The sequence below is a fragment of the Dermacentor silvarum genome, chromosome 6, assembly GCF_013339745.2.
Source record: "Dermacentor silvarum isolate Dsil-2018 chromosome 6, BIME_Dsil_1.4, whole genome shotgun sequence".
Lineage (NCBI taxonomy): Eukaryota > Metazoa > Arthropoda > Arachnida > Ixodida > Ixodidae > Dermacentor > Dermacentor silvarum.
In genome coordinates this window covers 184,429,873-184,441,999 of record NC_051159.1, presented here as the reverse complement: position 1 = coordinate 184,441,999, position 12,127 = coordinate 184,429,873, and the positions used below count along the sequence as shown (strand labels likewise).

Below are 12,127 nucleotides of genomic sequence, written 5' to 3'. Positions count from 1 at the left end.
GTGATCGTAGCTAGAAACCGATATCGTCGGTATAACGGCGCAGCTAGCGCTGAAAATGATAACTTTGCGCGCTGTCAACGCATTTCTCGGTCGAAACTCTAGGTTCATTTGAAGTGGTACGTAGTTAGACGTTCTCACTTTTTTGTCAACAATGGCCGTATCGCCGTCATATTACGGCTGCGCATTATCTCTATCTGTGCTGAAGGAGCTAAGGAGGGCTAATTGGTTACGAGTATTATGTGTGTATCTCGCTGTGTCCCGCCTAAATTCGCGCCGTAAAACATCGTTTCAAATACCTCTATATGTGCATGCGAGTACTGAAATAGTTCTGGTTGTCTTCAGTCAATATTATAGAAAGAAATATATTGGGGAATCATTCCGTGTCGACCCTTACACAGCTAATCGCCGCCTGATAAGTGGCACTGTACGTTCATTTTCTTTTTGTTCACGGATGGTCTCTGCCTTGTTACAGTTTTGGAAGTGGCAGCCATTTCTCTGATGCTTGTGCACAGCTGGCTCAGCAAGGGTTGCTCCAAGGCAGTAGTTACATGCGTTCACCTTTAACGCTTGAATTTGAGCAGCCAACGGCTGAACAGCGGACGATGGTTTTGCTAGGCACCTGCAACCGAGTAATCTTCGAGTGGGACAAATCCGGACTGCAAGCGCAAGTGGCTCAGTCAGCAAAGGCATTGCGCTGCTGAGCACGAGCTCGCGGGATCGAATCCCGTCCGCGGGGGCCGCATTTCAATGGAGACGAAATGCGAAAACGCCCGTGTGCTTGCGTTGTAGTGCATGTTAATGCACCCCAGGTGGCCAAAATTAATCCGGAGTGCTCCACTACGGCGTGCCTCATAATCAGAACTGGTTTTGGCACGTAAAACTCCAGAAAGAAGAACGGACTGCAAGCGCATCAATGGAATTCAACGGCGAAACGGTGGCGGCGGCTGCGCTGACTCGAACCGGAAGCAGCTAGCTGACGGCGCATCCCACAATCCCTCGCTATTTTACGGGTCACCTATTGTATTAGTACGGACGGGAGCGTCTTAACGGCCGAAATCACGCAGCCACTCGTGCGACTGTGTTCCATTTATCAAAAATGAGTGAAAGAGATTCCGCACGCGCTGCAACGTTTTCTGTCGCTTTTGTTGTTTAATAACTGCAGACAAATGGCATTAGAGCAGGCTATCCTAAGACAGTCTTGGGATAGCTTGCAATCATAAGGAAAAGAAACTGCGAGTTGTCAAAGCTCTTACACAGCCGTGCTCGCGACGTCTGCCGCGGCTTACTAATTGGCAGGAAGAATAAAAGCAAGGAAAAGGAAGACGACAAGAGTGGCATTTAGATTAAATCACTACTCCACATATTAGGGAAAAGACATCATGCAAGGGAGGCAGATAGCGCTTCCTTCAGCCGTAACCCAAGGACGGTGAACCAGCAGATTAGCACAGACACTACGTATAAGTGAAATTACTTTTCCCACTGCCCTTAACATGTGCCCGCAAGATATGAGAGATGACCAGGTGATTGTGACAGACGAACGTCTTACTAGCATCATGGTCATCTATGTGCACTATCATTATGGTCATCAACATCTACACTTGGGGCACCGTCACAGGAACAACGCTGGCGAAAATTTTTTATCAAATCGGCTGCCTTACTCAAGTAATTGTTTTTTATTCAGTTCATGTGATCTTCGCTTGCCAATTTTTCTTCACCTTTAAGCTGTTGATACTTGGGATTTCCCCCTGAATGTTTGCTGTTTTTTACCTTTTTTTTCTGTACGAGCGCGCTACACCGTCAGATTCTCGGTCAGTGCCTATTAATCGGTTTGTGACACTGCTGATTCGTTCCTGATGCGAATCACTATACAGGTAGTATGTGGCGTCGGGGCTAGACCCCACCTTTCTGGGGAACGCCGAACAAGAAAGAAGCACAGAGACAAGTGCGCATTTATTCGCACGCAATGGATTTTACGAGCATGATGGCGTCATAGGCGCCAGTGGTTACCGAGACTAAAACATGTAGATAGGTGTACTGACAATCTCAGACACTCACTGGTCTCGTTCTGAGCGGTCATTTTGGAGACCCGACGTTTCGGTTGCTGACCAGGACTCGCTGACTGCGTCACCGAGCGCTTGGCCTCCCGGTGCGTACGCGCTGCCGATGCCCGTGTCCGGCTGCCCGTCAGCGTCGGGCTTCGCCTGGCACACGGGCTGCCGCTTCCACGACATCTTCTACGACGTCATCGAGGACGACAAGATCCGCCACTGGAGCGACGGCATGAAGCTCGAAGGTGAGCGACGCTTTTTTACTCGCCGTTTCGTGAGCGGCTTGGAGAATATTCTAATCAGGTGCACTTTGCAGCGCTAACATTTACAGGGCAGTCTGTGATACGACAGTTTGTTTATTGAGTCACCCGGTGCTGGGCTCAGGCTGACAACAGAGCGTTCAATGAGGCTCCTCCCCGGGCCGCTGCAACACATGCAACGCTAACGACTTATGGGAACGAAAGCAACGAATAAACATTAAAAGATTATAAGGACCACTTAGCTGGCGATGGAACGGAAAATGGCACGCGTAACCTTAAGAAATGTGAAGACATCAATTAGAGAGCGAATGCGGGTAGCTGATATTATAGTTAAGAATAAGACAAAGAAGTTGCGTATAGGTCATGTAATCCTTAAAGCAAACAACCGAGAGTCTATTAATAGTAACCGAAGGAATGCCAAGCGAAGGGAAACGCTGTCAATGACAGAGAGTTAGATAATGCGACGAGATAAATTCGCAGAGAGCATATTGTCGGCTTACATAAAACAGGCGCAACACCAGTGCATTATCATTTAGTGCTTCCGTTCCGACTTGGGCACATATTTATGTGATTGAAATGCTTTTTTCAATTATCATCATTATCATGAAGCCCCAGACCAAGTAGTACGAAAAACGAAGTAGTTCAAAGGCGCCTGAGGCGGAGGAAAAGGTGCAATTTCTACAACAATGTATTGTACGCGTGGTGGCGCTGACGACGTAGAAGAGTTTTCAAACGATACCAAACAACTACGGAGCGTGACTCAAGCGAATTTCGAGAAATACGCGTAGTCAATGCTTCAACTGCTTGGTATTGATGTGCCGACCTCGGGTGTTCGTTCCATGTTAGCCTTAAGCACATAAAACGCCGCGTGTGTAGGACAAAGCATGCCGTGAGTAAATATATGCGACTAATGACAACGCCGGCGCATGTAGCAGGGGTAGTTTGTGGTGCTATAGCTACGAAGGCGGTGGCTCAGCGGAAACACTTGCTTGGCCAACTTTGCCTTCAATCTTCCCAGTCTTTCATTAAGACCGTGATCGATTCCTACGGCCTTTTCCGGTGCAGAATAGCGCTCTTTGCTTTGTCGGCTGACTGGAGTCTCGCTTATTTTCTCCTGCCCGTCTCTGCTTTTCCGGTGCTCCCTTTGCGCCCTAGGAGGCCTGCAGGAAGACGGCGGCGTCAAGCAATGTTTCTGCGTCAAGAAAGAGGACGCGCCTCCCAGCAGCAATGCGACTTCCTGGCCACCGGGAAACTACTGCATTCTGCAGGTAGGATAACCAGGTCCCTTTGTTTAACTTGCCAAGTATTTAAAGGAAGGACGATACCTAATATGTGAATAGACCTTTCCCTACTTTCAAACAAGGTGACTGTCACTACGATTGCTACACCAATTTGCTGATCCAAGGCTTCGGTCGCTGCAATAAAAAATGAGAAATCCTTGACTTAGGTGTCTGTTAGTGGCACTCGCACCTCGGCGTTGGTGTACCCTAGTCACGGTGTAAGATACATACTCTTTCGGTGAGGACACTGGCGAGACGCAATCGACCAGATAATGTAGCAACGGCGTGTATCCATAGGCCCGGTGACTGCAGCGGATACCTATCGGCGGGACGACACAACTTCAATGTAAAAAAAATTTGGAGGACGCTTAAGCTTCGCCTTTAAGTGTGGAACGCGATAGCATTCAAAGATACCTGAATGCTTGTCAGGCTTCCCAGGAACTGCAGCTTTCTTTTTTCTCCACCTTCGCCTCTGCCGTTTTACGCTGCCAAGGAGGCGAGAGCCGTCTGGATGGTGTTTATGCAGGTAGCCTACCTGTACGCGCCGCTGTATGTATAGTAGAAATGCTGGAAAAGGTATTTATGTTTGAGTTTCCTCGTAACAGCATTACTCGTATGTTTTCTCGTATATTCAAATTACAATCCGACGCTATCATGCCTGTAGGTTATAGTTAAGTCGTACGTTACGATTTTTCTTGGGCGAGTGGGTCGTGGTTCATAATGACGGTGTTGCGTAGCGCGCGAAATGTAAGGAAAAAGGACAGATAAGAGTAAAGATCAGTTGGAAGTTAGCGCGCTACGCAACACCGCCGTTATGCTCTACCAGCTGTCTGCAATTACCCCTGTCTTGCGCTATAGCTCATTCCAAGTTATGCCTGCAAATTTCTTAATTTCATCACTCCACATAATTCTCTGCCGTCCTCAACTGCGCTTCATTTTCCTTGGCGCCCATCATGTGAATAGACCACCGGTTATATGCCCTACACATTAGATGTCCTACTCAGCTCCGTTTGTCCCTCCCGTCAGCTATAGAATATCGGCTACTCCCGTTTGCTCTCCAATCCAGACCGCTGTATTCCTATCTCTTAAAATTGGGCCTAACATTTTTTTTGCGATAGCATTTATATGGACACTCCAGACACATTTTTGCCGTCGCTGTGAGGTTCCGTAGAAAGTCCAATGGCGATAAGTGTGCGCGAGGGCGGGCCGCCGATCGCGGCTCTCACTCGTTCTACTCCGGGCCGCCCTATCTTGAAATCCATCTGCGTCGGGGACACAGTCCACTGTGCGCTGTGTTTTCGCGGCTTAGTTCGACTTGATTCGAAACGCAGCACGAAGGTCAATTCGCTCGCAGCCGCGCTTCGTCACTCCAGCGCTTTGACAGCGAGTTTCCGCAATCATCGAGTGAGATGTGCTCATGTTTACCTGTGCACGCGTGACACCGTGCTTGTTAATTGTGTTAGTAAGCGAATGTTTACAAGTTGATACGGCCGATAAAACTACAATCCTTGCTTCGTATAACTGTCCACAAATATGCTGTCTCAATCGATACTTCGCTTTCGGGCGAAATTAACGGCGACTTTTTTCGTTCCATCGCTCGTTGCGCGGTCCTTAACTTCTTCGCAGGCTTCTTTGCTAACTTACTACCCCATATGTTAGTACCGGTAGAGTGCAATGATTGTACACTTTTGTTTTCAAGGATAGCGGTAAGCTGCACCGTGATGGTTTGTTAATGATTACGTATGTGCACCGGCCCAGTTTTATTGTTTTGCAAAGTTTCTTCTCATGATCAGGGTTCCCTGTGAGTACTTAGATAAACGCACTCTTGCCTAGATTGTAGTGACCGACTGCCAATCGTGAATTATTGTTCTGTTGACAGGCTATTCAACATTACCTTTCCCTTGTGCATATTAATCTTCAACCCTACTGTTACACTTTGCCGGCTAAGTACCTCAATCTTTTGTTGCAATTCATCCCCAGCGTTGCTGGGTGGGACAATAGCATCTGCAAACCGCAGGTTGCTGAGATATCTCTCGTTGATCCTCACTTATAATTCCCAGTATAATAGCTTGAATGCTTCTAAGCATGAAGTGAATAGCATTGGAACGATTGTGTTTCCTTGCCCTTTGCTAATCTGATTTTTCCTATTTTCTTGTGGAGAAGGTGATACTTACCAAAGAAACCCTGATGTCGTTATTCTGCATTGCACGGTCCACCACAGACAGCAACGTGGTCCACGTCCGCAAGGAAAAAAAGCTGGTGTCGCCAGTTTTCCATCATCTTACCGCAAAGCGATCTTCTCCAGTACAGATAGAGAGAAAATACTGTTACTAATCTCACTGGCAAGATGCCAGTGGAAGTTAACGGAAAATAATACATGTGTCCACGTGGCACACACTCGCATCAAGCTCTGCACCACGCGCGCCGTGAACTGGCGGAGGCTGTGTTTTGACAATCAGGACCACTGTACGTGCGCCAGTGACATCACGCGGTGACGTCGCCGGCGCTTTGTGAAAAAAAATTACATTTTGGGTTTTATGTGCCAAAATAGTTCTATGATTATGAGGCACGCCTTAGTGAGGGACTACGGATTAATTTCGACCACCTTGAGTTCTTTAACGTGCACCCAATGCGCGCTTTGTGACGAGGCCCGGGAGTGGTCTATAGAAAATGTGATGATTTCGCGTGGGTGGTTTGCAAGTGGCACATTCATGGCCAAAAATTTCAATTCTGGGTTCCTTTAGCGTGCGCCTAATGCACGGTACACGAGCATTTTTGCATACCGCACCTATGTGGCCGCTGCGGCCGGGATTGAACCCACGACCTCCTGCTCAGTGCGACGCCATAGCCTCTGAGTATACCGCGGCATGTTGGCCATATAGGATAATGAGATCGCTGCTGTTATAAAAGTATATAGCAAAGTGAAAAAAAAAAAAAACTCGAGAACTGTATCGCCACCCCGCTGTTCAGTCATATTTACAATGTAAAACAATGGCACATATACGTGTGTAACAGATTGAAGGACGTGTAAGATTGGTGGTGATAGCGGTTTGATTGGTTCATATATAGTTTGGTAGTGATTGATGGCTTGACGGTGAATTTCTCCGCCGTTAGCACTTCTTGAAAACAGCTAGACGTGCAATACGAGTACTTCGCCGACCTCGATGGGGCCTTCCTGAAGCACGAAAGATTGCAAGCAGACACGTGGAAGGCCTTTATCATAATGCAGGCACGCAAGAGGGCGCTTTCTTTCAGCGCCGTATGGCGCGAGCGTAACCAAACAAGGTGTCTCCTACCATAGGCCGCGAGGTGGTCCCTGTTTAAATATTGACGTTTTCGTCTCCACATAACCGTCTCCTGCACGAGGCATGCGCAGTGGAGAAAGGGCGGCACTGATGGGGTCGCCTTATGACGCGCGTTTCGCCCGCGGTGGCAGGTGGGCGACACGTGTCCCGAGGGCTTCCAGAGCGGCGGCTACGTGACCTGGATCGACCGGCGGCCCTCGGACCCGGACGCGCGCAACCGGGCCGAGGGTGCCCTGCCGCGGGGCCGCTACACGGCGCACAACACGACGCTGTACTTCTGCTGCCGGAGCGACGGCAGCGTGGACGTGGCTGTCCGGCTGCCCACCGATCTGCCCTTCTACCTTCTGCAGTGCGTGCGCTCTTGTCACTTCCTTGCCTGCCGCAGCTGGACGCGTTGCGACATGTGTGGGAGGAGACTGCTGTTGGTTTGTGGCGAACTGCCTAAAATGAATTCCATAATCGCTCTCTTCGGTAGGTATTTCAGTGAACTGTTGTATCGGCGGCTCTCTTGCAGAAACTGCGTTCGCTGTACCGTGTTTCTTGTTAATGGTGATTATTTCCGATTACGCCCCCCCCACCCCCCACCTCCATTCGAAATATGACGGTGAGAAATAGTCACCCAGCCTGCTGGGGCCCCGATCAAGTTTTACTACACCTACTGCAGTCTAGTATTTTGCCTATATCTACAAGTACATTCTTTCTCTTTATTAAAGTATCCATCTATATACCATAAAATTACCAGTATCTATAAGGAGGCCAGTCTTCTAAACAATCCTCCCAGTTCTGATCAGCTTTGAACCCCAGCGTTTTTGGAACGTGGTCATTTACTGCGCTCCTGGCTGGGTTATTATCTTGTCGCACCATTACAAAGTACTCAGTCGTCTCCGGACTTTTGCTGTAGCAGACACATTCCTCACGCGGTTGCGAATATTTGCTACTGTTTGTGCTTTTGTCCTCGGGCAGTCAGCTGGAGCCTCAAATGTCAGGCAACTGCCTTTCGTGTTGTCATACAGATTTTCCTTCTTGCTCGCTGTCTTTGTGAATCTCCATGGGCTTTTTAGCTTCCATCCTTGTACGTTTGTTCCTTCTACAAGCATGAGGAGCGACATCTCAGGGAAGCGCACTACCTGTGGCCAAGACTCGAAAGCGTTAAACCGTGTCATGTTGGCTTGTGTTTCTTCTGACGCGTAGTGGAGTAGCAAGTGCCACGTGGCTTGGTGGCGCTCTCTCTCTTCGTACGTTTATTGAAAAATTAGCAACAGCAAAGTAATTTCAGTTGCACCTGGCCAATGGAGGAAGGCAATAAGAGAGGGTGAAAACATTCAGACCCCAAAACTGAACTGCCTATGTTAAGAGATAAGTGAGGGTATATGTTACACCTACCGTTAATATTGCGTTGTCTTGAGGCGTGGATATAGTACGGAGTAACGCGCGGCGCAGTTTACGCTACGCTGGCGAAAAGCGCAGTACACTTTAAAGAGTCTAGCGTCAGCGCGTGGCTGGCCACGTTTGGCGTGCTTTGGCGCAGAAGTAGAACATGCTGGGAACATGTCCTATCTCTCGCCGGAGCCGCTATATATGTCCAGAGTGCATCGCGCACTATCTTGGCTGGTTGGCAGCATGCTGACCCACACTTGGAATGCACTGAAGAGATTGCACTGAGTTTGCGCCTTCGCCAAACGAAAAAGCGCTTGCTCGCCGTGCACTTGTGCGCATGCGCGGTGGAAGCAGCTGATCGCAGCACTGGTCCGGGCCACGTTCAACACGGCGCAAATTGTTGGCGATCCTGGCGTTCCCGGCGTGGGGTATCCGAATTCTCCGGCCGCAGCCTGGTATGCTCGAAAAGCCGGTCGATATCCGCGCCTTTGGGAGCGCAGCCCGTCCCTGCGTCGAGCGTCGGCGTTCCCGGCGTAACCGAGCGAGCGGTTGGAAGAGTGAACGCGCAACGAGAGACGAAAAAAGCGGAGGAGGAGGGTATGGCGAAAGCGTGACAAGAAAAGCGCAGTGAAATATGGGGTTTTACGTGCCAAAACCACGATCTGATTATGAGGCACGCCGTATAGTGGGGGACTCCGGAAATTTGGACCACCTGGGGTTCTATAACGTGCACCTAAATCTAAGTACACGGGTGTTTTCGCATTTCGCCCCCATCGAAATGCGGCCGCCGTGGCCGGGATTCGATCCCGCGACCATGAAAAGCGTATTGCCGCGCAAGCCGCGCACTGCGGCAAAGATGGCTACGAGATGGCGCCAGAGTAGCGCGCGTCGTCTGGGACAACGCCTCCTTTACTCTACTGTCAGAGTAGAGGAGGCGCTGTCTGGGATGTCTGTCTGCGGCGGCGGAGGCTGTAAATCGCGCCCACGCGTCACCAATGCGTTGCTTCTTGCGATTTCCCGATTAGCGAGGCACTCGCGCCACACTTCGCTCCGTTTGCAATGGACCGCGTGAGACAGATTGTCCGCACCAGCCAATATAATGAGCGGCGCTCAAATTTCGCATTATGGAGCATCGTAATCGTCGGTAATTTTTTGCTATTTCGAAGCAATCGTGCGCCAGGCATCACGGTAGTCATGGACACCGCAGAGGTTGCATTTACGCAGTAAACTGGCGTAGTCCCGGAATTGTGATGAAAAATAGGAGACGAGCCGTGGTCACAGGACATGACGCGCAAAAAGCGTGTTCTGTCTCCGCTGTTAGGGTAACTTATTGGCGGAGAGACTACGCAGCTTCGGTACTACCTCAGGTAATGGTTGTGGTGCTGCTGCAGGCGGCTGCAGGCGGGGCTCGATCTTGGCAGACTTGTTCAGTAGTTGCTCCGCCTTCGCAACTTTTCGTGTCACCGTATATGTGTCAACATTAGTGGATCAATTCAGTCTCTCCCAAAGATATGCACGACACCTCCTTGAGCACCATTGTTCTGGGAAAACCAAATGTTCTGCACGTGCGTGAGGATACTCCCCTCTTCTCATGCTGTCCAGAAATATAGAATACTTGCAGATCCGCATGAAGTGCTCTATATATCCCACTGCACGAGCATCGTTTGTGCAGTCGTTACCTCACAGGATAATTGATAACTGTCATTGCCTTTTTCTCAGGCGTATATGTATTCGAACAGCCAGCCTGAAGAGGAGAAAGACATTGTGCCCCTTCTGGTGGCAGCCTGTTCCTTTACTTTTTTTTTCTTTTTATATTTTAGTATGTGTTTTACGTCAAATAATAATTACAATGCTAAATCTTTCTAATGGCGAATCACCTTTAAGATAGAGAACACCGTGCAGTGATGCGCTTGACATGACCACGAGCTTCGACTTTTACGTGAACTTGTTCTTCATTATTTAGTTCCGAGAACAAGTGCAGGTGACCCACATAATGCAAATAGACGCTTACAATAGGCTAATTAACAATACTACAGGGAAATATAGTAGACTGCGTTGTCGCGTAAACATTGCCAATGCTTGTCCCTGCGTGGCGCTCGGGAATCACGCAGCTGAAAGACGCACATGTGACGCAGGTACGACGGCGGTGCGTGCCAGAAGGTGCAGGGCATGTCCGTGTTCGAGCAGTCGTTCCACTTCATGGAGGACGAGCTGGGTGCCCGGATGACCGCCGAAGCGGACCTACACGGCGGCGTGCCCAAGTTCAGGGAGGGACACCCGCGGGTAGACTCCACGCTCTTCGATCGGGGCCTTGTGCTCTACTACTGCTACTACGACGTGGGTGCGCGCCATTGTAACTTTGGCGTCCCTTCTTCGATACGTATAACACCTGCCGTCTCGGACCGCGGCGCTATACAGTGCCGTCCACTTACGAGGGCTGGCAAGCACAATTGCACTTACAGCAGATGGCGCCACTATAGGAATGCTTGGAGTATAGTTACTGTACGTATTTCCACAGGTAGCTGAGCGGCGCATACGTCCGCCATCCTGCGAGCCATATGAACCGCTGTTATAAGAGAAGGCCACGCTTGCAGCAGCCATGCTCGGCTCAACACAGCGTCTCGACTCGTCGTAGCTGCGGACAGTTTTTACCACCGAGCGCACTGCGCACGCACACTGTCTGCGGTGCCAGTGCGCTTTCTCTCTTCCTTAACACCTCTATATCTACCATGCACCTATGTCTGCAACAGATCCTGTCCTATCAATTTAATCCCTGTTGTTGTTGTTTTTTTCATCAATAATCTAAACGCTTCTTGGTTATCTCGCCGTACGTAACATGCGCCCGCCCTCGTCAGAACGCAGTTCCTGGAGAGGTTACCACTGCAACATCTCCGTCCCATCTGCGTGATGACATTCGTGAGCACGGTGTTCTTCTTGAGAGAACGCGTCTCATTAATAGTGGTGTTTCACGTCTGCACCACTGCACGGCAGCACACGTTAGGAGGCTGAAAAAGCGGGAAATTCGAACGTGTAATTGTAACTGTACGCAAAGCGCGCCAAAAAAATGAAAACATTTTTTTTTACTGTCTCTGCCTTCCACTATAATCATGAAAATCCCTCAGGCGCCGAAACAGACGATAATTACTCCGATGGTGCATGACAGCAGACGGCGTGCGTCGATCCTTGGAAGCGGTCGCCGACAAGCGGCGCGGGCTGACGATAAGCTCCTAGTTAAGCAATGTTTACTTCAAAATTGAGCAATCTATCATCGTCGTTCCTAGTAAGCGCTTAAAAATTCAGACAAACAGTCTTAATCTCAAGAGAGGGAAGGGAGGTCTACATCTCGAGCTGCGACGTTGCCTGGTGGAGACGGATTGTAGGCAAGAAGTGATTCGCAGCAAACTGCAACAGCGGGTCTTTCATGTGCAAAGATGGAATTTCAAGCTCAGTGAAAAGAGCCCACTGCATGGTTCGTACGTAGGATGCTCTGGAACGTGGAGACCCAGTCCTGCGACCAGGAGAGTACGGGTACGAGAAGCACTTTGACCCGGCGTACGTCACAAGTTCATATGGACAGCAGTGCACAATAAATTTGTTCTCGTCAGCACGTCCAGAAGAGCAAATTTGATAAATCTGGCGACGCTAGTGTAAAACTAGGCTACGAGATAGGCCACATGGGTACGTACGTGCCTTCTGCACATCGATTGACTTTTTTTTTTTTTTTTACTGGTTGCATTTATCTCTAGTCTCTTTTCCGTCGTGCATATTTAATAGCTGTCAGCGCGGCACTGAGAGAAATAATATACGGTTTTGTTTCGAAAATGCAGCACTGCATCTCAGCAATTAAAAATCCCATT

The 12,127-nt window shown here is 49.4% G+C and overlaps 1 protein-coding gene across 1 annotated transcript in view; it reads left to right on the top strand.

The window, feature by feature from the left end:
* Nucleotides 1-12,127, top strand: part of LOC119456531 (uncharacterized) — a 258,483-nt gene that overhangs the window by 140,522 nt on the left and 105,834 nt on the right. The window contains exons 9-12 of the mRNA XM_049669942.1: nucleotides 2,110-2,293; nucleotides 3,464-3,576; nucleotides 7,025-7,242; nucleotides 10,406-10,611. Coding sequence (XP_049525899.1) covers nucleotides 2,110-2,293; nucleotides 3,464-3,576; nucleotides 7,025-7,242; nucleotides 10,406-10,611 — 721 coding nt within the window. The remainder of the gene's footprint in view (nucleotides 1-2,109; nucleotides 2,294-3,463; nucleotides 3,577-7,024; nucleotides 7,243-10,405; nucleotides 10,612-12,127) is intronic.